The sequence below is a fragment of the Aspergillus eucalypticola genome, assembly GCF_003184535.1.
Source record: "Aspergillus eucalypticola CBS 122712 chromosome Unknown BO83scaffold_13, whole genome shotgun sequence".
NCBI lineage: Eukaryota > Fungi > Ascomycota > Eurotiomycetes > Eurotiales > Aspergillaceae > Aspergillus > Aspergillus eucalypticola.
In genome coordinates this window covers 748514-776482 of record NW_020290287.1, presented here as the reverse complement: position 1 = coordinate 776482, position 27969 = coordinate 748514, and the positions used below count along the sequence as shown (strand labels likewise).

General features: G+C 50.8%; 8 protein-coding genes across 8 annotated transcripts; 3 read left to right on the top strand and 5 right to left on the bottom strand.

Annotated features, from left to right (window-relative positions):
• Positions 1 to 503: 503 nt before the first annotated feature.
• Positions 504 to 986, bottom strand: BO83DRAFT_427465 (uncharacterized protein; the record flags this gene model as incomplete). The annotated part of the gene is made up of 1 exon (XM_025535346.1): positions 504 to 986. The coding sequence occupies one exon, from the start codon at positions 984 to 986 to the stop codon at positions 504 to 506; it is 483 nt and encodes a 160-aa protein (XP_025388001.1).
• Positions 987 to 1265: 279 nt separating this feature from the next.
• Positions 1266 to 4654, top strand: BO83DRAFT_338809 (cleavage polyadenylation factor subunit CFT2). Its single transcript, XM_025528520.1, has 2 exons — positions 1266 to 1616; positions 1682 to 4654. The coding sequence occupies exons 1-2, from the start codon at positions 1468 to 1470 to the stop codon at positions 4578 to 4580; spliced, it is 3048 nt and encodes a 1015-aa protein (XP_025388000.1). The 5' UTR covers positions 1266 to 1467; the 3' UTR covers positions 4581 to 4654.
• Positions 4655 to 7911: 3257 nt separating this feature from the next.
• BO83DRAFT_378791 (putative extracellular thaumatin domain protein) lies at positions 7912 to 8829 on the bottom strand. Its single transcript, XM_025531345.1, has one exon. The coding sequence runs from the start codon at positions 8696 to 8698 to the stop codon at positions 8156 to 8158; it is 543 nt and encodes a 180-aa protein (XP_025387999.1). The 5' UTR covers positions 8699 to 8829; the 3' UTR covers positions 7912 to 8155.
• Positions 8830 to 10988: 2159 nt separating this feature from the next.
• On the bottom strand, positions 10989 to 14425 carry BO83DRAFT_378789 (Sec23/Sec24 family protein). The gene is made up of 6 exons (XM_025531344.1): positions 12958 to 14425; positions 12813 to 12910; positions 12423 to 12763; positions 11938 to 12375; positions 11696 to 11887; positions 10989 to 11627 (listed from the first exon to the last, which is right to left on the bottom strand). The coding sequence occupies exons 1-6, from the start codon at positions 14281 to 14283 to the stop codon at positions 10993 to 10995; spliced, it is 3030 nt and encodes a 1009-aa protein (XP_025387998.1). The 5' UTR covers positions 14284 to 14425; the 3' UTR covers positions 10989 to 10992.
• A 515-nt stretch (positions 14426 to 14940) lies between these two features.
• On the top strand, positions 14941 to 17213 carry BO83DRAFT_399192 (HET domain-containing protein; the record flags this gene model as incomplete). Its single annotated transcript, XM_025533306.1, has 4 exons — positions 14941 to 15106; positions 15420 to 15723; positions 15750 to 16795; positions 16831 to 17213. 4 exons carry the CDS (start codon positions 14941 to 14943, stop codon positions 17211 to 17213), a joined length of 1899 nt encoding a protein of 632 aa, XP_025387997.1.
• Positions 17214 to 17858: 645 nt separating this feature from the next.
• On the top strand, positions 17859 to 20264 carry BO83DRAFT_361745 (amino acid permease). Its single transcript, XM_025529474.1, has 8 exons — positions 17859 to 18249; positions 18308 to 18708; positions 18757 to 18872; positions 18918 to 19095; positions 19151 to 19465; positions 19532 to 19861; positions 19914 to 19985; positions 20056 to 20264. Exons 1-8 carry the CDS (start codon positions 18193 to 18195, stop codon positions 20138 to 20140), a joined length of 1554 nt encoding a protein of 517 aa, XP_025387996.1. The 5' UTR covers positions 17859 to 18192; the 3' UTR covers positions 20141 to 20264.
• An 814-nt stretch (positions 20265 to 21078) lies between these two features.
• Positions 21079 to 22758, bottom strand: BO83DRAFT_378786 (fungal specific transcription factor domain-containing protein). Its single transcript, XM_025531343.1, has one exon. It carries the CDS (start codon positions 22741 to 22743, stop codon positions 21571 to 21573), a length of 1173 nt encoding a protein of 390 aa, XP_025387995.1. The 5' UTR covers positions 22744 to 22758; the 3' UTR covers positions 21079 to 21570.
• Positions 22759 to 23059: 301 nt separating this feature from the next.
• BO83DRAFT_427458 (Zn(II)2Cys6 transcription factor domain-containing protein) lies at positions 23060 to 23728 on the bottom strand (the record flags this gene model as incomplete). The annotated part of the gene is made up of 1 exon (XM_025535345.1): positions 23060 to 23728. The coding sequence occupies one exon, from the start codon at positions 23726 to 23728 to the stop codon at positions 23060 to 23062; it is 669 nt and encodes a 222-aa protein (XP_025387994.1).
• Positions 23729 to 27969: the final 4241 nt, after the last annotated feature.

Below are 27969 nucleotides of genomic sequence, written 5' to 3'. Positions count from 1 at the left end.
TGGACAGGATGGAGCAACATGATAGGGCCACATGTCGACAATTACCCGGCTTTGATCGAGCCGGTCGACGAGATAAGAGAACAACAACGTCGGATTGAAGGTGGGGAAGCTGGCTCACGGAGGAGTCGACCTATTCAGGGACCACCTATTCAAGGACCGCCTATTCAGGGACCACCTATTCAAGGACCGCCTATTCAAGGGCCACCTGTTCAGGGACCGCCAGTTCAGGGACCGCCAGTTCAGGGACCGCCAGTTCAGGGACCGCCAGTTCAGGGACCGCCAGTTCAGGGACCGCCAGTTCAGGGACCGCCAGTTCAGGGACCGCCAGTTCAGGGACCGCCGATTCAGGGACCAATCATTCCAAGAGTAATTTCCAAGGTAAATGACAGCACGCAATACATGCATGATCACTACGATGAATATTACCCTCAAGATATACTTCACCGGATGAGAAATTGGGGCGGAGTGAGCCCAAGCAGTTTGCATTCTGCTCTGGCTCCAGGTCAACTTGAGCAGATACCTAGGGCTCCGCCTCCGCTACCCAAGGCGGCGCCAGCACAAGTGGAACCAGCGAAGAAGGGAAAAGCGAAAGCGACGAAGAGGAAGAGGGCTACAGAACCGGAGAATTCGGAACCACCAGCACGCTCAGCATCACCAAGACGCTCAGCGCGCTCACCACGGCCACCAGCATCAGCAGGAGCTGCGGCAGAGGAAGCAGGACCGAAACGATCGGCAGTATCGAAACGCTCAGCAGCACCAAAAAGCTCAGCAGCACCAAAAAGCTCAGTGGCACCAAAAAGCTCAGCGGCACCAAAAAGCTCAGCGGCACCAAAAAGCTCAGCGGCACCAAAAAGCTCAGCGGCACCAAAAAGCTCAGCGGCACCAAAACGATCGACACGCTCAGTACGATCATTAGCATCAACGGGGCCTGCAGCAAGGGAAGCTGAACCAGCATCGCCACCGCGGCGAATGCAAACGCGGGCCATGGCCAAGTCCCAGGGGAAAGAGGCTGCAAAAGCGACTAAGAAAGCTTGAAGTAAATGAGGCAAAGCATATGTCCGTGTGTATTTAGCATATCTTGTAGCATTATTCACCATGCTTGTTATTGTTTGTGTCTGTGTATACTTCGACAATAGTACTATATAAATGATCTGCATTATGATTACCCGATAAAGAAAATACTGCAAACCGGACAAACAAGACCCGTGATGTGATGCTGCTTTGTGTCTGCCGATGTCGACCAAACAATCAGCGGCATCAGCATCCTTCGCACTCAGCCATTGTTTCATATTAGTGAATGCTGCTCAATAGTTTGGATATGTTACGATAATTGCCAACTGGTCGCGCATCTGTTCGTCGTTACCCCGTCTGGATCGATGAGCTAAGTGAGAGCGCTTCCCGAGTCTCCGCGACAGCCTCAACTGCAGCTCCCCTGGGATCGCCGCGCACGATAATCTCCAAGCCAAGATGTTCACCTTTACCCCCCTTCTCGGCGCGCAGTCTGCGTCATCGAAGGCTTCACAATCGATTCTCGAGCTTGATGGAGGGATCAAGATTCTTGTGGACGTCGGTTGGGATGACACCTTCGATCCTCTCGACCTGCAGGAACTTGAAAAGTGAGCTACCACTGCAGTCCTGTATATCTAACGGAGGAGTCAGTCTTCTAATATGATAATGATAGACATGTCCCGACCCTGTCGCTCATTCTTCTAACCCACGCTACACCCGCTCATATCGGTGCCTTTGCCCATTGCTGCAAGACCTTCCCTCTCTTCACGCAAATCCCCGTCTACGCTACGAGTCCCGTCATTGCGCTCGGTCGCACGTTGCTACAGGATTTATACGCCTCTTCTCCGCTGGCCGCAACATTTCTACCCAAAGCCTCGATCTCCGAGCCCGGCGCTTCTACGGCCGCAGCATCAGCTGCTGCGTCGGTGGCCGAAGGCGATGAAAGCGCCGAAGCTACTCATGCCGGGCGCATCCTCCTCCAACCTCCTACCGCCGAAGAAATCGCCCGGTACTTCTCTTTGATACACCCTTTGAAATACTCGCAACCACACCAACCGCTTCCGTCACCATTCTCCCCGCCCCTGAACGGCCTTACGCTGACCGCATACAACGCTGGACATACCGTTGGTGGTACGATATGGCATGTACAACATGGCATGGAGTCAATTGTCTATGCGGTCGACTGGAACCAAGCTCGAGAGAGCGTCGTCGCGGGCGCTGCCTGGTTTGGAGGTTCCGGTGCTAGTGGAACGGAGGTCATTGAGCAGCTGCGCAAACCTACGGCGCTGGTATGCAGCACCAGGGGAGGCGAACGGTTTGCATTGCCCGGAGGCAGGAAGAAACGGGATGACTTGCTGCTGGACATGATTCGGAGCACCATTGCCAAGGGTGGTACAGTGCTGATTCCTACGGATACTAGCGCTCGTGTGCTGGAGCTGGCTTATGCACTGGAACATGCCTGGCGCGATGCGGCAGGCTCTGGCCAGGGTGACGATATACTGAAAGGAGCCGGATTGTACCTGGCCGGCCGTAAAGCTAATACTACGATGCGACTGGCAAGGAGTATGCTGGAGTGGATGGACGAGAATATCGTGCGAGAGTTTGAGGCGGCTGAGGGTGTGGATGCAGCGACTGGTCAGTCAAATACAGAAGGCCAACGTGCAGGTCAGAATCAGGGCAAGGTAGAAGGGAAGGGCGTGGGGCCTTTTACATTCAAACATCTCCGAATTTTGGAACGCAAAAAGCGATTAGAGAAGATTCTGTCCGACCAGAAGCCCAAGGTCATCCTCGCTTCCGATACGTCGCTGGATTGGGGATTCGCAAAGGATTCTCTTCGTTTGGTGGCGGAAGGTGCCAACAACCTGCTGCTTTTGACGGAGCCTCTGCATAAGGAGAGAATTACGGAGGGCCAGGAAAGCACCCACAGGAAGACGCTCGGCAGTATGATCTGGCAGTGGTATGAAGAACGGAAGGATGGCGTCGCTCTAGAAAAGGCATCGGATGGCGAGATGCTGGAACAGGTGCACAGCGGAGGCCGGGACCTCTCCTGGACGGATGTGCGACGTGCGCCTTTGGACGCAGGCGAGCAGTTGCTCTACCAGCAGTATCTGGCCACGAAACGACAACTTCAAGATACCTCACAAGCAAGAGGACAAGAAAATCTTGACAATGCCGCCGACGCCCTCGATGACCGGTCAAGCTCTACATCAGAAGACTCGGAGACGGAACAGCAGGGTCGCGTCCTGAACTTCTCGACCTCCTTAGCACACTCCAACCGAAACAAGCTCGGCCTCAGCGATGAAGACCTTGGCGTCAACATTCTTCTACGACGCAAAAATGTCTACGACTACGATGTACGAGGCAAGAAAGGTCGCGAGCGCATGTTCCCGTATGTGGCACCGCGGAAGAAGGGGGACGAGTATGGCGAGTTCATCCGGCCCGAGGAGTACCTCCGTGCCGAGGAACGTGAGGAGGCCGACATGCAGCAGCGCCGGACCGACTCCCAGACCAAGCTGGGGCAGAAACGTCGCTGGGACGAAACAGCGCCCCACGGACGTCGACTGTCGGGCAGTGGCGCCAAACGGCAAGCGCTTGGCGATGCGCAGAAACGGGATGTCAGCACTGCTGACGAACTGAGCCTCGCCGAAGACGGCGAAGTGGATGCCGCGGTATCCTCGGAGGATGAGGTGGAAGGACAGAGCTTCGAAGGGCCAGCGAAGGCAATATACGAAAAGGCTACACTGACAATAAATGCCCGGCTGGCATACGTGGACTTTACGGGACTACACGACAAGCGCAGTCTGGAGATGCTCATCCCACTTATCCAGCCCCGGAAGCTGATCCTGGTTGGTGGCATGAAACAGGAGACGACCGCGTTGGCGACCGAATGCCAGAAGCTCCTGGCAGCCAAATCCGGAATGGATGTTTCGGCCGCGGATTCGGCAGTCATCTTCACGCCAGTCAACGGCGAAGTCGTTGACGCCAGCGTCGACACCAACGCATGGATGGTCAAGTTGAGCAACAACCTGGTCCGGCGTTTGAAGTGGCAGCACGTACGCAGCCTGGGAGTGGTCACCCTGACGGCACAGTTGCGGGGACCGGAACAGGCCGTACTGGAGGATGCTACGGAAGAGAACCCCAGCAAGAAGCCGAAACTGTTGGAGGAGGAGAAGAAGGAAGAAGGAGGTAGCACCGAGGTCGCGACGAACGCACCACCGGAGGGGGCCAAACCATCAGCCGACAAGTCCGAGGTATACCCACTGCTGGATGTGCTGCCGGTCAACATGGCGGCAGGGACGCGGTCCATGACCCGGCCGCTCCATGTGGGCGACCTGCGGCTGGCAGATTTGCGCAAGATCATGCAAGGGGCTGGACATACGGCAGAATTCAGGGGCGAGGGAACGCTCCTTATCGATGGGATGGTGGCAGTGCGGAAGTCGGCGACAGGGCGGATTGAGATTGAAGCATCAGCGCAGTCTGCGGCGTCGACAAATCTAGGACGAGGAGGAGGGAGTTTCTTGGCTGTGAAGCAGAAGATTTATGAAGGATTGGCTGTTGTGTCGGGGAGTTAGGTGCTGCCACGAACCGATTCGTCTGATGTTGGATTATGCCAACCCAGTAGATTAAACAAGACCTAAAATATCCGTTTACCCATTTTACCTATGTATGAACTGTAGTAATGATGCATGCCATAACTTTTAGCCCGTCAGCCGAATCCTCCGAATGACACTGTGGAATTTAGCCCCATTAGCTGAGCGTGCAGGTAGTATATACTACTACTGTAAGTCAGCATTATAACTCAATGGCACTTGTCACACCATCATAGTGGTATAGTGGTTGATCATGAAATCGTGCACTAATACACATCTATCTACTATAAGTATACTATAAATGGACACGTCTTAGTCCCATCAAGCCACATTCTTGACTACTGTATGTTATTTACCCCTTTTTCCTGCCCCAGATCCCGTAGTTGAAATCAATAGTCGCGGGAGGGTGTTTCTGGAAGGGCTAGAACTATGAACTAGGGAATGGCCAGGCCAGGCCAGGTCAGGGGAGGGGGAGGCGGGAACTAGTTGTGTCAGATGGTGATAGTGTAGTTATTGTGGGAGGAACCTAGAATCTAGATTGTATGTGTAGATATTTTTGGTAGATGGTAGATGGTATACTACTATGCTTTGTAGTGAGGACAAAGGTGGGTAGGGTTTTGGTGTAAGTGAATCAGGGGGAGAATTATTATCTAATTAGTTTCAGATTGGTGTGGTAGTATGCTTATGCTCGGTATACTAATGAGGATTTGTCGAGCATGTTCCTGGATTGATTTTATTGAACATATGGGAGTATTGTTAGTTGATTACTTTCAGCCTGAGGCATCTATCCATCTATCCCAGTAACTAAGTAGTAAGATTACTCACAATGAGATCAATCTGTCTCAAATTGTCAGCTTTCAATCCTTAGCAATTGGAAGTGGAACCTGCCATTCCTTGATTGCGAGCAGCGATACTTGTCTTACAGGTACACAGCAAGTACCCCGTAAACTTTGTAGGAAACAACCGAATCGTGATCCCAACCACCTACAGTAATCAATCCATCCATCCATCCATCCGGGAATATCCATCAAGGCAACAATAAACGAGGAGAAGAAGAGGCAAGCAGGGTTCCCCTCATCACGGCGGCATTCTCTCGGATCCGTCGGATAATCTCATCCATTCCATTTCCCCCACCACAACCATCACCCACCACTTACAATAAGTAACTCGAAAGACCATCAATCAGAGCACCACACACACACACATACCAACCACCAAAGCAACAAGTGATAGTTCAATAGACGAAGTACTACCTACTACTTACTAGGAGGAGGGGTAAATTGTGAAACACATCCAAAACACACCCACCTAACACCCCCCACTCACCATCACCATCAACAGTAGTAGCATCAGCAACCATCAGCAGTAGTCTAACCCACCACGTCAACCATCAAACATACACACTCTCATTGGATGAATAAAGCACAATGGGTTGAACAAGCATGACATACGTAACGTCCATTGAGTGACTGGTGGAGTACCGGCCCAAAAATCAATCGAAAAGGATCGATCTTTGAATCTTGAATGGACAATGCGGGCGGATCCGCGGGTTGACCAATGGGATGTGGGGGAATCCATGAAAGTATAAGGTTGGGTGTAGTGGCCAATCATATTGAAGAAATGGGGGGTAGGGCAGGGCAGTTTTACCGCTGCCCGGTTGTTCATCGTTGCTTGGTTGGGTTCTTCAGCGCGGCGGTTAACACTCAGTACTTGTTTGTATTCTTGTGTGTAGATTTGTTCATTTGTTTATGTGGGAGGATAATCATGAATGTTTTTCTCTTCTTTTTTTTATTATTTTTTTTTTCTCTGAAAGTGCAAGATAAATGGCTGCCTAACTCTTTTTTTGTCGTGTTCTTCCGTATATTTGGTACTTACTTACGTATTGCGCCACTTTCTTTCTTTCTTTCTTTTTCCATTTTCTGTTTTTCTTCCCGTTCTTTTTTTGCCTCGTAGGTGACTAACCAACCGACCAACCACGGAATCAAAAGAACCCAATTCACAACCATTCCATACACAGTGCTCTGTAGGCTGACTGACAGACTTTACTTGCAGCGAGATCCGGCACATGGGAGGGTGAGAATCCCGCCCAAGTTGCCTCCTATTGTATGTTCACCCATCGTGTGGGATACTCTACACAGTAACCAATCAATTCTAAACCTTCATTCATCCATCACTCAAGTTTACAAGTCAAACAAGTATACTAGTTAGTTTAGTTGGTTGATTACCACACTATGTGTCATTCCCTATGTGCCCAAAGAAAGCCAGCCGGACACACCCTCCCCTCCCCTCCCCTCCCCTCCCCTCTCAGCCAAGCGAGCAGCACAGCAGAAAATGGATGAAAGTCTAGAACACCAATTCATCGGTGAGAAAGAAAGGTGTGGGTCCCGAATCCCAGCCCAATCGATGAATCTGTCTGAACTGGGGCTGGGAAAAAATGGAAGAGGCGCCCGCCGGCCGGCCGGCCGCCCATGCCCATTCAGGCGTTGATTCGAGCCCCACTTTTGGATGGAGTCTTCAAGGGAATGGATTGAATCCACTGTGGCTGATTTTGGCCTGTCCATAATGACTCCACGGAGGAGTTACGTAGGTGCTGTGTTCCCTCCACAAGTTATTTGGTAAGTAGGTGGGAGGGGGAGGGGGAGGGGTTTGTGAGTCACTTGTTTGTGTTTGCCTGGGGGGAATATGTACTGTCTATTGAGTAGGTAAAATTCGGAAGTAGATTGTAGGTGTAAATAGTTCCTGCATTAAGCTATCCATTAGGCTATTGATTTCTTCTTTGTTCATCTGTAGGTTCGGAATTAGGGTATTTGATCTGTCAGATCGAGGGTTGTACATGTATAGTACTTAGGTTGTGGGTTGTCAGAACTTTGAATTGGGGATATTATCTGTGAGTTTGGATAGGAGAATTCGATGTGTGTAATTGTATTGTAGGGATGAGGGAGGGATTAGGGGGGGTGTGACAGAAATTGTGTTGGTTGGTTGGTTGGTTGTATTCCTTCCGGAGGAGTAATATTGATCTTGTAAATCCTTAAGTCATTTGATTGAGGGAGACAGTTACACCGATTATACTTCTGACAGGTCAGACATTGAGTTCGATGTCAATTATTGCGCTCAAGGTACTTCGTATAGGTATTTCTGAGGTATACCACTTCTCCATAGGAGAAGAAAATAGTAGATAGAAGTAAACTGGGAGAAAAAAAAGAGAAAAGGTATGAAAGAAGGATTTTGTGTGTAAATGTCTTTTTTTTTCTTTCTTCTATCAAAAGCAAGTCTATAGGCATAATTCATGTGATCTCAAATCACTACATACATAACCGCATAGCACAGCAAGCGAAATCCACCAAAAGGTGTAGGTGTGATTCACGAAAGAGAGTGTTGTGTTGTTCTGCTTTGTCTTGTGCGCAACTCATCCAGGAGGCAGATCAAGTCAATCTATACATGAGAACTTCTCAAAACCAAAACCCATCCGATCCATGGTATATTCCAAAAAAGAAAAACTCCATTCCATCCAGTCTCTTTTTCAAATCCCAATTGAATGATTGATTTGAGGGATCCGTTTAACCCAGAGTAAGAGTGAACTGAGTGTCAATGGGGCAGCCGTGAGTAGCCTCGTTGTCATCGGGCTGGTTGTAGGCCTCAGCGCACTCAGTGTCACCAGCCTCGCAGGTGACAGAAGGGCAGTTGTCACCCTCCTCGGAAGGAGTGACGGAGAAACCGTACTTGGTGAAAGCGGAGTCACTGCCGAGGTTGATGCAGGACATGTCCCAGTAGATGGTGTCACCATCCTCAGTGTACTCGAACTGGAGGACATCGGACTGGCTCTCAGTGGTGGACAGCTTGATGGAGATACCACCACCGTTGTCGTTGGATTGCCAGGACTCGGAGTAGCTACCACCGCCCGCAGAAAGGGTATGCATGTTACTGACTCTATCAGAAACAGACCACGCGTAGACGGTAGTGTTGCTCATGTTGTTGACGATGGAGACGCCGCCGGAGCCAGAAGAGGTATCGTTGCGACGAACCATGTTGTTGCTGAAGGAGTGGGGAAGAGCCGTGGCAGCGGTGGCCAGAGCGGCAGTGAGGATAGTCTTGAAGAACATTTTGATTGTTGTAGTGGAAGAAAAGAGATTGACTCAAAAAAGATGAGATTTTTGTTTTGTTGTCAAAGGATTGACTTGTTGTGATTGTTCAGAAGAACGAAGTAGTTTGATAAAAGTCCAAAAGAGAGAGGACTAAAAGGAAGGCAGACTAGTCTGATCGACAGACTAATATCAGATGTATCAAAAAGAGAGAGAGAATGACAGGTCAGACAAAGCTGATCAAGAGAGTGTCAGTGGATTTGCTGATGGATTGAAGAGGAAGCAAAAGGTGCAGCGAGATGCATCCTTATATAGCTTTTTGCGGCGGCAAGGCATCCAACCGTCGGCGAAGAGATCGGCTAGTGGTCACCACTACTTTTGCTGCTGTTCCTGGCCGTTTCAACGAATCGCCGCCAGAGGCGCAGGGGTAAAAAGTTTGTTCGACTTGGGGGTCCACATGGCCACTGACGTGGATTGGATTGTCCCTGGCGAGCCATGAATTGCATTTTGATTTTGATTTTGATTTTTTTTTTTTTTTTGCCTTTTCGCTGATTTCCAAGTTGTGCTGGAAGTTGGGCGCAGGTGGAGAAGAAGTTCCTGGAGACGCCACGAGACGGAATCCACTGCCATCTGCCATACGCAGATTCCGTTCAACTACTCCGTAGGTAGTTAGTTGATGGAGTACTGTGGTAGTGGTGGTGGTGGTGGTGTGGGTGCTGACAGCGCCTGCAGTGGGTGTTGTACACTCTACAGTACTACTAAGATACACTCATCACCACCCACTACGTAGTACTTACTACCTTGTTCCTTGTCCACTTAGTATATTCACACATCTAGACCTCGATCCATCCACTAGATACATAATTGATACCTGTCTAGAATCTCTCACTTCTTTCAAATCCATGCTAATCCCAAACCCAATATTAACAATGAAATCTCAGCCATAGTACGGAGTCAAGTAACTATTTCATATTGATCCCAAAAATAGGCACTCAATAATACTGCCTTTTCCCCCTAAACCACACCCAGCATGGCAGCTACCTACCTACCTACCTACCGACCCAACTCCCTTCTTTCATCCATCCACCCATCCATCCATTGACTGACTGACTTGACACTCCACACAACCCCAAGTTCGCCTTTCCCTGGGCCCAAAAAAGTCAAAGTAGTGTACCAACTCTCGGAGGCCGTGGAAATACACCTACCTCTTATCCCGACGCGTGGTAATAGCACCTATTACTAATAAACTAGTGTGTGCCCACAAGCCCTGCACCGTTCCAGACTCTCTCTCGGAACCAGTCAATTCTGACTGACTAATCTGACTGGTGTGGATCAAAGAACTTCCACTCAATCCCCAGTCCAATGGCAATGACAATGGGGCGAATAGATGAAAAAGAACGCACCGTTTTCTTCCACCCACCCACCCCCAACCAATCCACGGATCGGAATTCTTCGTCTTGCTCGTCTGTCCTGCCTTGCCTGTTCTTTTTTCGCTCGCTGCTCGTCCGAGAAAACCCTCTGGGTAATCAATCCATTATCCATGTGGTGTTGAATCCACCAACGACAATGCCTACGCAATCTCAAGTTCAACTCACCTGACACATACACAACTGTTCATCGGACGAGAAGTGCTGTGCTTAGGCCACCACCACTCACCCACCCACCCACTAACTACTACTAACTAATTCTAGTCTCCGAACCTAGTCCGACCTTATTCTACATTTTCCCGATTTTCTTCCCTCTTCATTGTAGAGAAAAAGTCTTCGGTTTGGGTGGATGGAAAAGTCTAGAACGTTTGTGCCATCTAGATTTTGTGGTCTTCTCTTTCTTTCTTCCCCCTCCTGCTAACTAAGAATCTTTACCCCCCTCATTGCCATTGCCCACCCCCTCTTCTTGGGTTTCTCGTGTGCCTATCCTCTTTGGGAAGGTGTTGCCTCTCTACTGGACGTCTTTTGTTTCTCTACATGGTGTGATTGTGGTGGCACAGACACTTGCGCATACACCTCACTACTATTACGCCATACCTGCCTTTTTCTATTGACTACTGTCACTGCGTACTGCTTACTGCTACTGCTGCTTGCTGGGCATTGTCTGATCGTGTGAAAGAAAAAAAGACCCTGAAAAGGATCCCAAGAATCCAAACTGAACGGAACTGAACCCTTTCTGTCAACGCTCTTCTCAACCGTGGTATATTGCAAGTCACTGCCGCTTCTGGAACAATCCCCCCTCTCTTCCAAATTCTTTCTCTTGAACCAAAATATGTGTAGAAATGTTTTCCTGTACCCTGTATTCCAACCCCCCCCCCTCTTTCTATCCTACCAATATGGCGCTCGGAGACCCGCTAAACTCGTCAATCCCCCCTCCCCCGCTGTATCCTCGCGTTTGCGATGCCCCGCCAGCTCTAGGTTGATTTGCCGGTGAATGTGTACCAGCCAGTCTACTGAGCTCTGCGCCTCGTTGTTGCGGTCCTCTACCAGCATCCGCGCAAACTCGTACTCCGCCCCGTCTAGACCCTGCCGCGCCAGCTGGATCGTCACGGCCTTGGATCCCCGGATCGTTGAGAAGTACTGCAGTAAATTGCGCACCTGCGCGTTCAAATGCGTCTCCAGCACTGGGATCGTCGAGGTCTGTGGACTCAACCCCTGCAGCGACGTCTGGCCCTCGCCGAACAGGTCCTCCAGGAGGTTGGGCGACACATGTGAGTGCAGCCACAACAGGCACTGCTGCCCGTTGTCCACCAGGTACGCCCCGCCTTCCTCAATTTTGGAGAAGCTGGCCCGCAGCGAGGGGGGCACTTGCAGTTGTCCCTGTTCGTTGGGGAATCCGTCGGTCGGCTGCATGTTGTGGATCGGAATAATGCGGGGGTACAGGTACAGTGACAGCTCCGTGCACCCGATGGACCGCAGCATCCGCATGTCGTGGATGCGTCGGTCCGACGCCTCTTGTCCGCCTGCATGCTGTCAGACACCCGTGTTCCTCCGATTGACGGTGAGCGAAAAGGGAATTGAGCGGTCTTACCTTTGATAGCCCGCGACTTGATCAGGCTGAGCATGTACATCGAGAACTCTTTCAGGTTCTCTGGCAACACCAATTGTCCGGGAGGATGAGATCCGGAGAAGATCTTCCGGTATCCGCTGAAAATGTCCACCGTCTTTTCAGAAACACTAGCCCGGATGTCCTTGAGGGACTTGTCTAGGGTCTTGGAGGCCGCTGTAATTTTCATTAGCACTTTGTCACTCCTGCCGACAGAGCAAACATACCATCCTTGGCCACCATAGCGACCACTGCGTCTTGATCCACAAACTTCATCGTCTCCATGCCACCCTCATTCACTGCAGCCACGGTGTTGATGCACCGCACTCGACGCTGGCCATTAGCCGAAGTATACAGCAAGGCTGCCTGGAAGTGGGCATCCAGCTTCGGGTCGAGCTTTCCATCGTAGCTGAACACCACTCCGATAGCCTTGTCGGCGTCGATGGCTCCGATTTCGAGATCGGCTCCGAATGTATGTTGGACAAAGTTGCCATGATAGCCTGACACCTGCAGCCCGTTCGAACAACGGACCTTCATCAGGGCCTGGTAGCCCGTCTCGCGCGTGATAGCATGTGCCAATTCCTTCGAGAGCTTGCGAATATCGCGAGGTGCGTGGAAGTTCGGGTAGAAAAAGGTCTCACCGCCGGTTACCTCAGGGACGTGGCCTGCCAACGTTAGCGTAGTCAGGCAGGGGTAGCACGTGTCAACTCACCAATCGTAGCAACATCCATGTATGTTCCGCTCGGTGCTGCGATAAACATGTCCAGTCCGATTCCAGCTTCGGCCAGATGCCCGGCCGTCTCACGCCATCCTGCATGCTCGGTCGTGAACAGCTTCCTCTCCGCATCGGTGCCGTGGACTTTGGGGTCGTCCCGTAGGGACAGCGCACCAGGACCCCAAGTGGGCAGGCTAGCGATCGTGCCCACGATCTTACCGCCAGTTGGTCTCAAGGCAGACAATGCCGCGTTGAGGGCGGGCAGCAAGGCTGGCTGTGGGTTCTTGACATGAGAGAAGATGGTCGGGATGCGCTGCAGCAAAGAGGTGATGACGTCCCTAGACTTGTTAGTTGCATGGTTCAGCCACGATCGTGTAAGAGACGCACTTGGACTCGTAGGGGTCAACAAACAGTCCCTCACTAAGCGGGACGAACGGCTCCTCCAGATCGGTCATCACCATCATCTGTGCCTGGTCGAGTTGTGCCTGGAACTGTAAGCTTAGTAGCGACAGGGGGTAATTCGAGAACCTACATTAAGGTTGTAGAAGTGCACCTCCTTGTCATAAGTGACAATGCCAACCTTGGCTCCTTCAGGTATCCGCCTTGAGGGGGCCTCATCCTCGGGATTCTCCGTCTCCTCGCTGTACAACGCTTCCATAATACCCTTGCACACGCCCTTCAGGAAACCCTTGTTCACTGATTCCTGGCTCACATCAATCAAGAACAGCCACTGAAGACCAACAGGCTCCTTATTCCAGTAATCCTTCGGCACCAAGAACTCCACGGTTCCCATCATCAGCTCCGGACGCTGCATGCGGTCGATGCGCGAGCCGGACGGGTCCAGCGGGGCAAAGTATTCTGGCGGCACATCGTTGGGGAATGTGCACATGTTACAAACGAATTTGTTTCCGCCGGAGCGGAACGACATGAAGGGATTGATATACGCTCTGCACCGGCGGCACCGCGGCGGCCCGGCGTCGCCAAAGTCCAGCACCGGAATCGGCTGCTCGCCGTCTAGGGGCGCCAACGGCTGCAATACCATGCCCAGAGGAAGGCCCGTCGAGGAGAGGAAGTCGGAGGTGGATGGGATGTTGTTCAAGGTGAGACGAGCGTACTTGGGGGACGAATTGCCCTGGTCGTGAGCGACGAACGGAACCGCCGCCGGAGGAGGAAGATGCCGCTCCATCGTCGGGTACACATGGTTGAAGTAGTATTGTGCAGGTATATCGCGAGACCGGGGAATGCTGGGAATCTGCTCCGGATCGACCTTTCCCTGCGTCGGAACTGCACCGGCACCACCTCCAAACGCTGGGTTCACGGGGGCGGGAATGCTCGCGGCGGGCGAAATGGGACGAGGTGCTTGGTTCAAGCCGGTGTTGAGGAACTGGGAGGTTGGCTGCGTGGGATCCTGGGGGGCAGCCGCGAACGGTTGCGCGACTGATGCCGAAGCACCAGCGATCTCGTGGTGCGCATGCCGATGCTTCTTCTTGCTCGACCGGGCCGCTCCTCCTTCCCCTCCCATTATTCCCAATCCACTCATCTGGGACGCTAGCCCGGCCATTCCGGGGTCCATGGGGGCACCCGCCGCAGCTTGCGGATCGGCCTGGTAGGAGAATTGTGACGGTGGTTGTTGCAGAGGCTGCTGTGCTGGCGGAGGAGAGCCATAGGCGGGCCATTGTTGATTAGGGGCAGGGACTCCGTACGCAGCACCGGGCTGAGGAGGCGAAGGGCCGGGAGGGATTCCAGCAGCAGGATAGCCTTGCGGAGGCACCTGATATGCCATTTGATTGGGATCGGAGGGGTTTTCACCAGGCACCGGAGCCTGGCCGTAGGTATGATACATGTTGGGGTCGGACATAGTGCTTCATAACGCGGGGGAAGCAGATCAACGAATGTGGACGAGGGGACAGAGGGATCGATCACCGGCGAAGAGAAACCCTGTCAGCCACGGACCATCACTGAATGCTGCAAGACGACAGCCGGGAAGGGTTTGCACCAAGAAAAGGGGAAGTATAGCAATTAATCGCAACTGACCACCTAAACACTTCCTCGTCGGAGGAGAACCCGTGGCCTTGGCCGCTTCCCCCTCTCGGCCTAGCGCCTGCTTATTCAGCGGCCATGTCTCTGGCACTGATGGTCTATCTCGATACCCGGACTCAGGTACAGTCCACTATGAAGTTACACTATTTACCTTTATTCTTCTCATAGGTTCTGCATATCAAGGCCTCTATAGTATCCCACATATTCTGCTGAGAGGGTAGGTTCCTTTGATTGGTGGGAAGGATCGGTCAAAAAGGTTTGATGCGAACAGTAGAAATTATTTACCCCGCACTGTGTGTTGTATCTGCCCAACTCTTCATTGTTAACCATTATTGCTTTTTATGTTGGAATATTTATCCGGTGACATCCCTCAGAAAGACCCGTTCTTTGACACGATGAGTGTTTCAAACCAGACATCCGTACAATGTTGTAATAGAATTCAATGAGGACCTCATCGTGAATTTCCTGAATGAAGATGGAGTTATGCGGTCCCCGTCAGAACATCGACATCCGAGACCTCTTGCAATCTTACCACAATTCAAAAGCTGCCACCCATGAGATTCTGCATCAAGTCTCTTCCACGAAAATCCAGCCTCACCATTCTAGCATTCACGCTCTTCAAGATGCCGCGAGAACCGGATGTAAGTTTTGCAGGACGATTTGGGCACATCATTGCCACTTCCGGTCTCAACAATCGTACAGCAAAGTATCCCATAAGAGATTACCTGCATGCCATGAAACGTATGCATGCGCGTGTAAGGTATACAAAGGGCCGCTATATTTTGTCATCCACAAAGGTCGGGTTAAATCTGATTACTTCCTGATCATCAAAAGTCAGCGATCCCGGCTTTGGTTCGCAGACGAGATCGAATGATCGCAGAGTTCGAAATACGTATTGCAAAGAGATAGGTTCCCAAGTTCGATGGCTTTGAGTCCAAAGTTAACGTCAACAAGATGCAGAGATCCCAGCTGAGGACACACCTCTCCTTGAAGGTCTCCCTCGGAATAAATTGCCCTTTGATCTGCGCTCTGAGAGGTGTCTCTCACTAGCAGCCGAATGGCTACGTAAATGCTACAAGGGACATAAAGAGTGTGATAAGCGCGAAGACAAACCGCCTTTTTTCCCTACAAGTGTTATTGACGTCGGAAGCTCGCTCAAAAGGCCGCATTTACATGTCAGTAGTGTCGGCGAAACTGGGAGATGGGTGGCTCTGAGCTATTGTTGGGGCGGTGATTCCAGATTTACTCTCAACGCCTCGTCTTTTCTTTCGACGGCCTCCGCAGAGGACGGTCTTTAAAGCTTTTCCCATCTACTCTACGGGACGCCGTCCTTGTGACAAGAGCCCTTGGGGTACGTTACTTATGGATCGACTCTCTATGTATCTTTCAAGATGATTCTAGTGACTGGGAAGCCGAGGCTTCGAAGATGAGCAGCGTCTATAGGCATGCAGCTGTCACAATTGCCGCTACAAGCGCAGAATCAGCCAACGACGGGTTTCTCGATAAGAGGGCACCGTACTTTAGCTGCACTTTTCCTTGGCGTCGACGATACTACCAAGGTAGCGGTAGCGTCAATGACGATTCTCGCGCTGACCCTGTCGTCTTTCGGAGTTATAGGCGTCCTTTTCACCGCGAGCCGTTACGGCATTCGCGCTGGGCTACCAGAGGCTGGACACTCCAAGAGGAGCTACTGTCGAGAAGACTCTTGTATTACACGAAAGAAGAGATGGTTTGGAGATGCCGCGCTGGAAGGGCTAGAGAACCAGCGAGAGACGTCAATGGATATGACACCGAGTTTCCGGAACCACAGTTGTTTATTCCAGATGAGCCAGATGACAAACACACACCAGGTTCCACGCGATCAGCTTACAAAACCTGGTTTAAGCTGCTAGAAGATTATGCAGCACGAAATCTCACATTTGAAAAGGATCGCCTGCCGGCGATCGGGGCATTGGCCGAGTCGTTCCATGCTCACTTGAAAGAACAGTACTGCGCGGGATTGTGGAGGGGTGACCTCCTATTTGGCTTGCTATGGAGCATTCGCCATTGTCAAGGTTCAGGAAGACCTGCTCCGACGAGTGTTCCTTCAATCGAGCGCGGGCCGTCGTGGAGCTGGATAGGAGCCCACGCATATATCAGTTTGAAGTGGCCCTCGCCAGGCGCTCGTTCCTTTATGACCTACCTTGCAAGGGTTGTCCATTGCCAGGTTTACCGCAAGTCTCACGACATTTTTGGTCACGTAGAAGGCGCGGAGCTTGTCCTGGAAGCACCGTATCGGCACGTCTGTCTTAGACCCGGCAGCTATTCGAAATTTAGATGGGAACCCGTGAGTTTAGCACAAAATTTACGCAACTTGGTCCGTTAGAAAGTACGAGGGAGCTAACACAGATTGCTCTGATGAGGCCTGAACACCTCAAATCAACGGAAACCAGCAGCTCTGTCATCTTTCCGAGCAGCAGCGTGGAGTTCACACTGATCCAGGTTGCAAAAGTGACTGGAGTTCTCAGGCCACGACTCTATCTTCTCATTTTACAGCCACACACAAGAACCGAAGCCAATAGTGGGGGACTGCATCGCTATCGTAGGGTTGGACTGCTGCGACTTCAGCCTGAGATAGAAGATTGCTGGTCTGATGAGCCCAGCCACGCTGTATCTGTCGAGAGAATATCGACAAGACGATTGGAGGATGCTGCATATTGGGAAGTTATCCGAGAAGAATGGCCAGTTGGGTCCTTTCTAATTGAGTGATTACGAAAAGGTCTGGGAGCATATTGTGTCATAATGCTTATAGCTTATAGCAATTGGCATTCCTCTTGCTGCAGTGTTTGGGTCATCCTTTCTCGATTAGAGGCATATGGTGCACCCTGGTATATGGAAGTTATCATCATTTCGTAGAGATTTGTATTCCTGCGAAGACACAAGCCAGCCTTTGTGGGTATGTGTTCACAGACACTGCACCGCATTGGATTTATTGACTGTTTATGTACACCCAGTGTGTTCTGATAATTCGTCCACCTGCTGCAGCCAGCAGCTTCAGCCATTCCGAACCCAAAGAGCTATCACTTCAATCATACATCAGAATATTAGCGTAGCATTCCGTTCAAGTACCCGAGAGCTGAGCCTTTGTGCAGCAAACTGTTGTGCATCCAATAGTCCCTAGTCATGGTGGTTTGACTTCTTTCCTATAAGCAACTGGGTCGATGCGCAGGGACCTTGACATGGCCTGGTCGGAGCCCGAGAACAATAAACTTAGATTTCTTCCGATCGAGATGCCATGAATGAAATTATATTTGAGACAAGTTATCCTCAGATTAGAGGTAGGGATGCCCTTGCTGGGAATTTATCAGTTCGGCCCCGATAAGAATGCATCTCATTGCATCTGCCCCCCCCTCCCAGCCACTTCTGCTAAATTTCTAGTTCCTTTCGACTAGTGATGGAACTTCGTCCAATTTCATGATCACTATGTTGGATGTCTACTGATCTCTCCATCTCATTGTGAACCCTCCGAATCACCCAAAATCATCGCCAGTGCTTGTGGTGATCCTCGCGGGGTTCTCACCGACTCTTGATCGGCAACTGAGCGGGTGAAGTTCCGCATCGACTGATCCCCGACGATCACTGGTCGGAAAACTACAGAACCATCCTGCTTATCGCATTCGAACCCACCCACTCGTTCTCGTTGCTTCATTTATCTCTAGCGGGAGACCATATCCACGCTTCCAGTGCGATGGCCACCATCCACGACAATGACGAGCTTCTTTTAGCCCGCATTGGCTACAAACAGGTATGGCCCAAGCGCCTGTATCCCCCACCCCCAATCTGGTGCCTGACAGTCAGTTCAGGAATTGAAACGTGAATTCTCAAAATGGTCGACCGTCTCTTATGCCATCTCCATCCTAGGCATACTAGGCTCAGTGCCCGCCACTTTCGGCGCTCCCTTGGCTGCAGGAGGCCCAGCAACTGCAGTATGGTGTTGGTTCGTGGGCTCCTGCATGGCCTTGTGTATCGGAAGCTCAGTGGCAGAGCTGGTCTCTGCATACCCTACTGCCGGGGGCATGTACTTTGTCACCAAGCATGTGGTTCCTGATGAGCATGTGCCTATATTCTCCTGGGTACAGGGGTGGTGTAACCTCCTCGGCCAGACGGCGGGAGTGTCCAGTGTCGCCTATACTGTCAGCCAGATGCTACTTGCGTGCGCGAGTATGAATTCGGAGCTCGTGGATGGGGAGTATTCATACTCACCGTAGGTCATCGCCCCGCAGTCTGCCGACTATCTCAGCTAACGGGACAGTTCTGCATTGGATACGGTGCTCTTGTCTGTGATTTTGCTTTGCCTATTGGGTGTGATCTGCTCAATGACCACCAAGTCTCTGCACCAGATTTTCCTTTGGTTCGCCCCGATAAATAGTATGCTACCCACTTCCATATGTCAGACAAAACCTGACTAGTCAGTTGCCGCGACCTTCTGTATCTGCTTCTCCCTGTTATGGTTCACGCCGGAGAAGCAACCAGCTACCTGGGTGTTCACCCACTTCACAGATGGATCCGGATGGGGATCAAAGGTATTCTCATTCCTACTAGGCTTTATCTCAGTTGCATGGACAATGACCGACTACGACGGAACCACACAGTACGTCTACCTTACATCTCTACCATTACCCAGATCTGCTCACACATAGCCTTAGCATGTCCGAAGAAACCCACAATGCAGCAGCCCTAGGTCCCCTAGCTATCCAATGGGCCGTGATAGTATCCGGCATACTGGGCTGGATCCTGACAATATCAATGTGCTTCTGTCTCACCGACTACGAAGGCATCCTCAACACCCCCACCGGCCTCCCAGCAGCCCAGATCTTCCTCAACGCCGGAGGAAAACTAGGTGGTTCAGCTATGTGGGGACTAGCAATTCTCGTACAGTTCTTCACCGGCTGTTCCGCCATGCTAGCAGACACTCGAATGGCCTACGCATTTGCTCGTGACGAAGCTCTACCCTTTTCTTCGTACGTTCCCTACACCCCACCTCTTATCCAAACAAGCAAACCCAACTAACAGCACAAACCACCCAGCTTCCTCTCCCAAATAAACCCATACACCCAAACCCCCGTCAACGCCGTCTGGTTCGTCGTCTTCTTCAGCATCTGCCTGAACTGCATTGCCATCGGCTCGACCCACACGGCCACCGCGATCTTCAGCATCACCGCGCCAGCATTGGACCTCTCCTACGTGTCTGTAATTCTAGCACATCAGCTATACCGAAAGCAGGTCAAGTTCATCGAAGGGCCATTTACGCTGGGACGATGGGGACCGTACATCAACTGGGTATCGGTGATATGGGTGATGTTTATCAGCTCGGTGCTGTTCTTTCCGCCGACGGTACCAGTGACGGTGTCGAATATGTGCGTTTATATCCCTTGATAGAGTATCCAGACGAGACTGATTAGTGTTTAGGAACTACGGTATCTGTGTTGGCATTTTCATCGCTGCGTTTGCGCTGGTTTGGTGGTGGGTTGCTGCGAGGGGGTGAGTTATCTTTCTATTTCTTGATGAGTTATGGAGGGAAGAAGAGAGTGGTTACTGACTAGATGAACAGGAGATACACTGGCCCTCGAACAACGGAACTTATGCAACCTATTCCGACTGAGGAACCGGGCCTTGATTATGGGACTATGCAGTGATGAAGGACACCATCTCTCCCATTGCATACATCAAACTTTCCAACGTAACTAATCCATTCCGAATCAAACTCCAGCAGCTGGGAGGTACCTTACCCCCTGAGAACAGATATAGATTGAATAGAATAGACTTATCTTCTTGAATTTGATAAACGCGTTAATATAAATTAGTCTGTGGTTATTCATCTACCTTCGTAAATCAGATAAACATCCTCTCGGTAAACAAACACACCTCTATAATCTCACTCTACACACATCATAGAATCAACGACGATCGCGATCATCATCTCCATGCCCCCCCCAACACACACACACACACACTCTCTCTCTCTCTCGGCTTTCATCTCCGCTCCTTACTAGCATTCAAAAAAAACAAATCTACCTCAGTAGATCAGTATTTAAAATAAGCCAAGGTATGTGATCTACCTACTAAGCACCAAGCTTACCCACCCATCCATTCGTTCGTTCTCATATACCCTTCTATCCAGTATTCACTTTTTAAAAAAAAATGGACATAGTACTAACAACGAATTCATGCCCAACCAATTCCAAACCCGATATTACTAGTTAGCACCAGTAAGTCAAATCCCGAGAGGGGAAAGAGATTAGCGGGAGCTTATCTACAACCATACACATATGAGTTGCAGAATGCAGGGGGGGAAGGGAGGGAAGGGAAAAAAAAAAAAAAAGAAGAAAAGAAAAGAAAATATGTCGGATGTATGATAAGGAGAAGGAAAAAAACAATAGGAACCAAATCAAAAGCAAACATATTCAGGTACAGGTATGTGTCAGTGGAAGTTAATTTGGACCTATTACTGCTGTAAGGTTGCCTTGGGTAGCTAGTACTCAGCTGGGTTCATTGGGAGGTTGGTAGTTGACTGGTGTGGGTAGTTTGCTGTAGCTATTGCTAGGGTTGATGAAAGGTAATGTGGAATCTGGTACACTGTTGAATCTGGTGTAAGGATTGATAAAGGGTAATAATCTTAACTATCTGTATATACAAAGCAGTAATCTTATACATGTATCACAAGAATGAGAAGAAGAAAGAAGAAATATCATCACGACTCATCAGACGCATACTCCGTCATATATATATAAATACATCTCAAAACCATTCCCACCGGCCAGTGTCCCTTTTGGTATGTTGGTATACGGAACTGTGCCCCTATCCATGCCCGCTGACGCCATGTCCGTCCGTCTCGCTTTGGGGCTGATCCCCTTGGGTCCTGTTGCCCATTCGCCATTCGGTAGACCAGAAAAAGAAAAGAATGGTAAAGAAGAAAGAAGACAAAAGGAAGAAAAAAGAAAAAGAAGAAAGAAATACATACATCGAACAACGAAAAGATCGTCACCAGTAAGAATGACGGATCATGCTATCGGACCGAACCGAAAAGAAGAAAATATGAAAAATGCAAATCGAAGCGGCAAATAGCCTAGGTAATCAAGAAATCCATATTCATGTCGCTGATGATTTTCTCCCAGTCCCAACTTTCTTCCATTTTCGTGTCCATTACTTCCCACACTCGCTCCACCACCTTGAAGGCGGGCTCGATGTTGCGGAGATTGGAGTAGCCCTTGAGGGCCTCAAAGCCCTTCTTAATCCTCTCCCGCTGGCGGGGCACGAAGGCAGAACAGCCCAGAAGGAACAGTGGCATCAACACAATACTGTAGGCACCAGCATCCTGAGGTAGCTGGTCCAGAAAAGAAAGTCCGTCATCCACAACCTGTGCAATTTTCTCGCTTGGTCGGGACGGGCGGATGGTGCGGTACAGGTAGACCCAGGTGGACTGGCGATATAGTTGCGCCAGGTAGTAATTCGGCGTGTTGGGCGTATACGAGGTCTCCCAAGCCCGGATGGCGGAGTCGATGGAGACGGCGTCGCCCAGAATCTGGTAGTCAACCGCAGGCTCGTAGCCTTCATTGGACCGCTGTCGAATCCGGTCTCGAATCCGAGTCACCTCGGAGATATAATTAAACAGACCATCAAACACTCCAAGGAACATCCCTGCCTGCGCATGTGGCACAAAGTCAGGCAGCCGTAAGCCGCCCTGCAGATGGGCGGGGCGGCGATCCAGCGAAGTGATGGAGTTGGAGACATCATGGTACTGGAAGAACTCGACAATAAACTGCCGGAACTTCTCATTCCTCGGCTGCTGCGTCGACAGCAAATACCGGGCGGCATCCATGTGGGGTCGGTATTCCCCGTTAGTTTCTCCTTCACAGATGGTGTTCAAGCTAAGAGCAATCGTGGATGCGATTATGGGATCTTCGATAAGAAGCTCAGGGTCCTGCTCAGCAGTACCTGAAGACGCTGTGATATTATCCTTGAGATCCCTGATAGCACGGTGGTAGTGATAGAACTTTCGCTCCTCCAACATCGGATCATGATGAAGACCCGACAGGTGCGATCCCGAGAGGCACATGAGCGAGTGCATCAAACCTCGGTGCTGAGTGGCCATAGGGAGCAAGATCTCCTTGAACGGGTTGGAGTCATCGTTAATCAGGGTCAAGACGCGACTAAAGCCATAGACGAAATGATCGAGGAAGCGTCGGTCAATCTCGGTTTCGATGCCGTCGATAAGCAGCGGTAGAGAGCGGGCCACCATGTTCTGGGTGCGAACTGCTGTGAAACCAAGGAGTCAGAACGTTCACATAAGTGTCAAGGTGATTGGATCAAAGGTGCCGGATAAGCAACCAGGAGTAGTAAATACGCACAGCAAAGCAGCTCGAGCATGCCACGGTCCAAGGTGCACTTACCATCCTCAAGCTTCTGCTTGCCACTCTTCCATATTTCTTTTGGCGGGTAGCCCTCGCATACTACGGCATTCTTTTGACAGTTGAGACACCTGCAGGAAGGGAAAGAAAGTTAACCACTGCGACCGTTGCGACACAGGATGGACCAGTCAAAGGAGGTCGGGGGCTTTACGCTGGCTTGGTTTCGTCGCATTTCTTCTTCCGCCGACGACAGGTGATACAACCCGTCTTGGATCGACCCTTGGTGATTTTGATCTGATTCCCGGGCGCTGGCAGCGGATGTTTGCGCGGTCGTCCACGTTTCCGTGGGACGTTGACGGGAGCAGCCGTGGAATCCGGATGGGTAGAACTCGCATGGGCCATCGATGTCTCCACTCCCACCGGTTTTATGCTTTGCAACTCGTCCACATCATCTATCTCCTCGATCTTGGGCGTGACCTCGTCCATGGACGCCTCTATGCCGTGGGATGCGATCACGTTGAATCGGAAAGTTTTGGGCGAGGTGTTTGCGGTCGTCGGAAATGGATGGTGTAAGCCGTCTTGAATTTTGACGTCGACCTCGGCAGAGGGAGAATTATCGGAAGGGGCGTCGCCATCCCACGAGGCGGGCGAATCGTTAGATATGCCGTCGGTGGTGCTGATGCTGTTTCGGTGCGAGAGTGACGAGTCGTCTACTAATGGGCAGTCGCCGAGGGCGGGGACGTCCGTCAACATGACCGAGCGGGTGGAGTCGCGACGCTCAGCTGCCGGGTTGGCCGATGGCATGGCATGAGGGAGACCGGTGACATTATTGTAGGTAGCGGATGGAGGGAGCACATAGGAGTGAGATTTCTGCATGGACAACATTGGCCCATACACACCTCAAGTTGAGGTGAGTTATGATTGCGAGGTAGACAGAGGAGGGCGATAAAGAGGGGGTGGGAGGATGAGGAGGTGGAAAGGAAGGTGGGCGAACGGGAAGCGAAATGAGTTGGTTGGTTGGTAGGTTGGTAGGTTGGGGAGTTTGGACCAGCGCGAGGAAGAGGGGTAGACGGGCGACAATGCTTCGGCAATATTGGGGAGGGAAGAAGGTGGTTTAAGAAGGAGGTTGCTGGGGGAGGAGGTCTTGTTTAAGGAGGGGAAGGTGAAGAAGTGAGTTGAGGATAATAGAATCTCCCTATAGAGTAACTATGATTGGAGTGGGGAGCAGTTCAAGACTTGGCTGTGATTTAGTGGAAGCACGGATTGGACCCGAGGGGAGATTAGTCGGTAGTTAAGCAGGAGGATTTCGTGGTGTGAGTGGATAGGGAATAGGCAGGTTTCAATCAGTCAATCAGTTAGCTGTTAGTGTAAGAATAGCTGTAATAGTAGTGGTAGTAAGAAGTAGGAGTAGTAGTGGATCGTCCGTGGGCAGTGATTGAAGAGTGGGAGTGCACTAGAGGCAGAAATCTTTCCTCTTGAAACGAGGCTGAATTCGAAGATCCGGGAGAAGAGAAGGATGGGGAAGCGAGTTAATATAAGGAATAGTATGGTAATTTTTACTGGCAAGAGGATGTAGAACCAAAGAAATGATTTTGGTTTTTTTTTGTCTTTCTTATTATTCAATAGGATTCCGAACAGTAGTCATAGGAATGAATAATGTTCCTGACAATCCGTATTGTATGGACGGGTATGGCGATGGGGATGGGGATGGGGCAAGGTATTAACAGTAATTCTCTGTGAATGGATGGTTGGAGGGGGATGGATGGCAAGACGGAAAGGTAACCAACCCAAGTGGGCAAGTCGAGAGGGCAGTAACAGTAATAAAAGTAGGAGGAGAAAGTTAGTAGAATTTTTAGTAGTACTTCTGGGCTGCACCGGAGTATTATGAGAATTATAATCATAATTCTGATTCCTCGTCTTTTTGTGGTTAATTCATGATTTTACTTGCTACCAACTGGTTTCTTAGTAGTACTATAGTTCTGATGGTTGAGCTATGGACTGACTGACTGACGCCTCTGGAGCCCGTCAGACCACTACTACTACTACTACCGACATAAGTACAGTAGCTACCGTGCGCAACAATAATGAAGGCACAAAAAAGTGAAAAAAGAAAAAAAAAAAATCTATTATAATTTCCTGAAAAATCCGAGCAACAATTCCTTTGGGAGGAACATTCTCGTGATGTATGCTGATGGGGACTTCCCAACATTAGGATTATCATTAGTATCCTCCTGCTCATCTCTGGTTCATTCTCTTCTCCTCATCGGTCGGGGAGTGATTGGAGGCATGGAAGTGGACCCCATCAAGAGGGCATCCAAACTAGGCAAACTTTGTGATCAATGCTTCCTGTCTGGGGAGAATCGCAATAATTAACCGTGACAATGACAACAATGCGCGCCAGAGCCAAGCCCACTTTTCGGAGATTCCGCAGCGTGCCAGACAAGCCAACTATACCGGCAGTTCGACCATTACTACCGTAAGTAATCTAGGGCGTTGTGTTTCTATTGAATTCTCTAACATAGCGGGCCAAAAGATCTGGAAATGATAATGATCGAGAAAATCAAACAAAATAACTAAATAAATACAAAAAAACAAGAGAAATAAAATAAGAGGTAAAGGGGAAAAAAAAACGACAGCATCAGTAGGGCATCCATCCATCCCGTCCCGGGCTGCGCTTTTTTTTAAACTCTAACATGGATGCGGGGGGGTCGAGGAACGCCAAGACAGTGCACATTTGCATTATGATTGGGCCATCGTCAGACGGAGAAAAACGCCAAAGAAGCGAGCCAAAGCGATGCTAAACTTCACTAGGTTAACCTGCGATTCTCTTCGCCGACCTGATTTTCGTCGTCCTTCCTTAGTGCCGAGTGCCTAGTTCCAGTTCCTACAGCTTCCACTGACTCCTGCTCCAGCACGGTGGATACGCAAAAGCAAATGATGCTGCTCGAATGAGATATTTGTTTTTACACCCAGTAGAACAGCCCCAGCTGGGAGGGTCCCCCTCCAGAAAATAAACCTTTTCTAGTCCTACGCATGGATGGTGCACCCTGGGAAGGTCGCCGGACGGATGATCCTCGTCGCTCACCACTAGATCCTGCTGGGCACACCTTTCGGTTGGCGACCGGCCGGTGTGGGTGATTCCCCAGACCCGTCCAGAATGCAATGGATGGTCCTCCCCTCCCCCCTCTCTGCTTCTCCCAGGGGCCCGGCAGCCTGTAAGACTAGAGTGAAAAAAAAAAAAAATAAATGATGGTCGAAGCAACTAGCGACTGGCTTGCGTGGAGGATCTGCCCCATCCGGTGAGGCTATTGCCGACTCCATACAACCAGATTGACTGGCAGCCTTCCCCAGTGGTACAGGGCCGCGTCGCTATGAGAGAGTTCGTCACCTTGATTGCGAACTGCAGCTGGAAACCCCCGAATCCGTCCTGATGACACAATGCCAGCGAGAAGCAGGTCCAGATTATGGAGCAGCCTCGCACCGGTATGTGCAGGTGGTGGCAGTGGTGGCAGTGGAGTTGGTGGTGCTGCTTGTATTGCTGTGGGAACCAGCAACCGACTGATCGTGATCATGGGAATCTCGTTCTCGTATAGTCAGTTAACTTTCCCCCGGCCCCCCTAATGGTTTGGTGGAACAAGAACGGGAGGATTGGCTTGTCCAAGTGTAAATCTTCGGGGCCCCCCAAAACCACACCAGACGATCGGTCTACCAAAAAAAAGCAACTACGCAACTCGATCTATCTCTAGCATATCGAAAGGAGAGAGGCGAAAAGTCAGGACCTTCTTTCATCTCTCACAGACCGGACCCGTTTGAAGCATTGAATGCACCATGTGTTCGCGGACAGCCCTGCTGCAGTGGAAGAGCGACGCCGATGACGGTGGTGATGACGGGGCGTAGCGTTCTAGTCGGTCTTATGTATTACTTGCATGCCGGGATGACACGGCTCGGGCTCAGCTGGACGCCACACCCCACGCTACGACGACCTTGGACACTGCGCTCTCTGTCTCTCTCATTTTCTTGGGTCTCATCAGCCGGTGTTGGACAAGTGCGGAGATGGCCAGATGCTCGGGCAGTGACACCACAGGCCTATTTCCCTTGAGGTACTAGCCTTGGAGCTCTTGTCCTCCCTGCATTGTGATCCGTCTGACCAGTCTGACGCCCCCCTTTCGAGTCGTCCGATCTCTTCCCCAGACTGCTGAAAGATACTGCGAAAGCTATTCGTGAGAGCAGATCGGACGGTAATTAGCGAGGATTGACATACCCCTCCGAGCATGCCTTGGTCGTGTTACAGACGGCGACAGGAATGGAAGGCCAGAAAAGCCCTCACCCTGACAATCTGGGGAAAAGTGGGCCAGATCTCCTCTCCTGTGCGCCCCCAGCACGGACATTCAAGGCACTGCAGATGAATCTTCCATCCAGGACGGCCAATCCACCTGTCCACCAAAGCAGGCACGGATGGCTTGGAAGTGACTCCTGTAGGTACTGGAGGTATTATATCCCTTCCCGTGACCAGAGATGAATCCAATCTGGCAGGTCTGTGATCTTGTCATGGGCGACTGGTTCCCTGTTTATGCGCACGGCACCCCGGGAAGGCTCCGTGCAAAATAGGCAGAGGCCGCCTGCAAATGATCCTGTAGTAGGACTAGGTACTACAACTAGCTGTTCTGTAAACGCTCATAGTCATACTACTAATACTGCTACTCCTACTAATCACCCCTACTTACATCCAGGCAGTACGTGAAGGTCCTTGCGACCGACGGATCGCCGTGTTGGGGGGTCTTGGTCAACGGTCTGTCCTCCTCCATCGCAGGTGGTCTCCTCACTCGACTTTGCCCTCCCACGCTGTCTTTCCCCTCTCATCAGATGTTCTGCCTTCCCTGACATGAGGAGAGAGTGGGCTTTTATTGGAGGACTATGTTTCCGAGGGCTTGGACCTCACGGCTGACGGTGATTCGAAACGGCTGGCGAAGAGTAGTAGTCCGCGCCATCTGCCAGACGACGAATTTGGAAGTGGAGCTAGAGCTTAGGCTGGCTGGAGCTCGAGCTCGGAGCTTGAGAGGCTCTGGCGCCGTATTCTTTTTCCCACTACTTACAAAGTGGACTAGGCTTCTGGGTCC

What these genes read in the sequence shown, in the direction of transcription:
- BO83DRAFT_338809 (XM_025528520.1), top strand. Translation starts at nt 1,468, where the DNA reads ATGTTCACCTTTACCCCCCTTCTCGGCGCGCAGTCTGCGTCATCGAAG. An exon ending in GACCTGCAGGAACTTGAAAA is followed by an intron (nt 1,617 to 1,681) that starts GTGAGCTACCAC and finishes TGATAATGATAG; the next exon opens with ACATGTCCCGACCCTGTCGC.
- BO83DRAFT_378791 (XM_025531345.1), bottom strand. Translation starts at nt 8,698, where the DNA reads ATGTTCTTCAAGACTATCCTCACTGCCGCTCTGGCCACCGCTGCCACG.
- BO83DRAFT_378789 (XM_025531344.1), bottom strand. Translation starts at nt 14,283, where the DNA reads ATGTCCGACCCCAACATGTATCATACCTACGGCCAGGCTCCGGTGCCT. An exon ending in CATGGATGTTGCTACGATTG is followed by an intron (nt 12,376 to 12,422) that starts GTGAGTTGACAC and finishes TAACGTTGGCAG; the next exon opens with GCCACGTCCCTGAGGTAACC. An exon ending in CAAGTCGCGGGCTATCAAAG is followed by an intron (nt 11,628 to 11,695) that starts GTAAGACCGCTC and finishes GACAGCATGCAG; the next exon opens with GCGGACAAGAGGCGTCGGAC.
- BO83DRAFT_361745 (XM_025529474.1), top strand. Translation starts at nt 18,193, where the DNA reads ATGGCCACCATCCACGACAATGACGAGCTTCTTTTAGCCCGCATTGGC. An exon ending in GACTACGACGGAACCACACA is followed by an intron (nt 19,096 to 19,150) that starts GTACGTCTACCT and finishes ACATAGCCTTAG; the next exon opens with CATGTCCGAAGAAACCCACA. An exon ending in TGGTGGGTTGCTGCGAGGGG is followed by an intron (nt 19,986 to 20,055) that starts GTGAGTTATCTT and finishes CTAGATGAACAG; the next exon opens with GAGATACACTGGCCCTCGAA.
- BO83DRAFT_378786 (XM_025531343.1), bottom strand. Translation starts at nt 22,743, where the DNA reads ATGGTGGCCCGCTCTCTACCGCTGCTTATCGACGGCATCGAAACCGAG.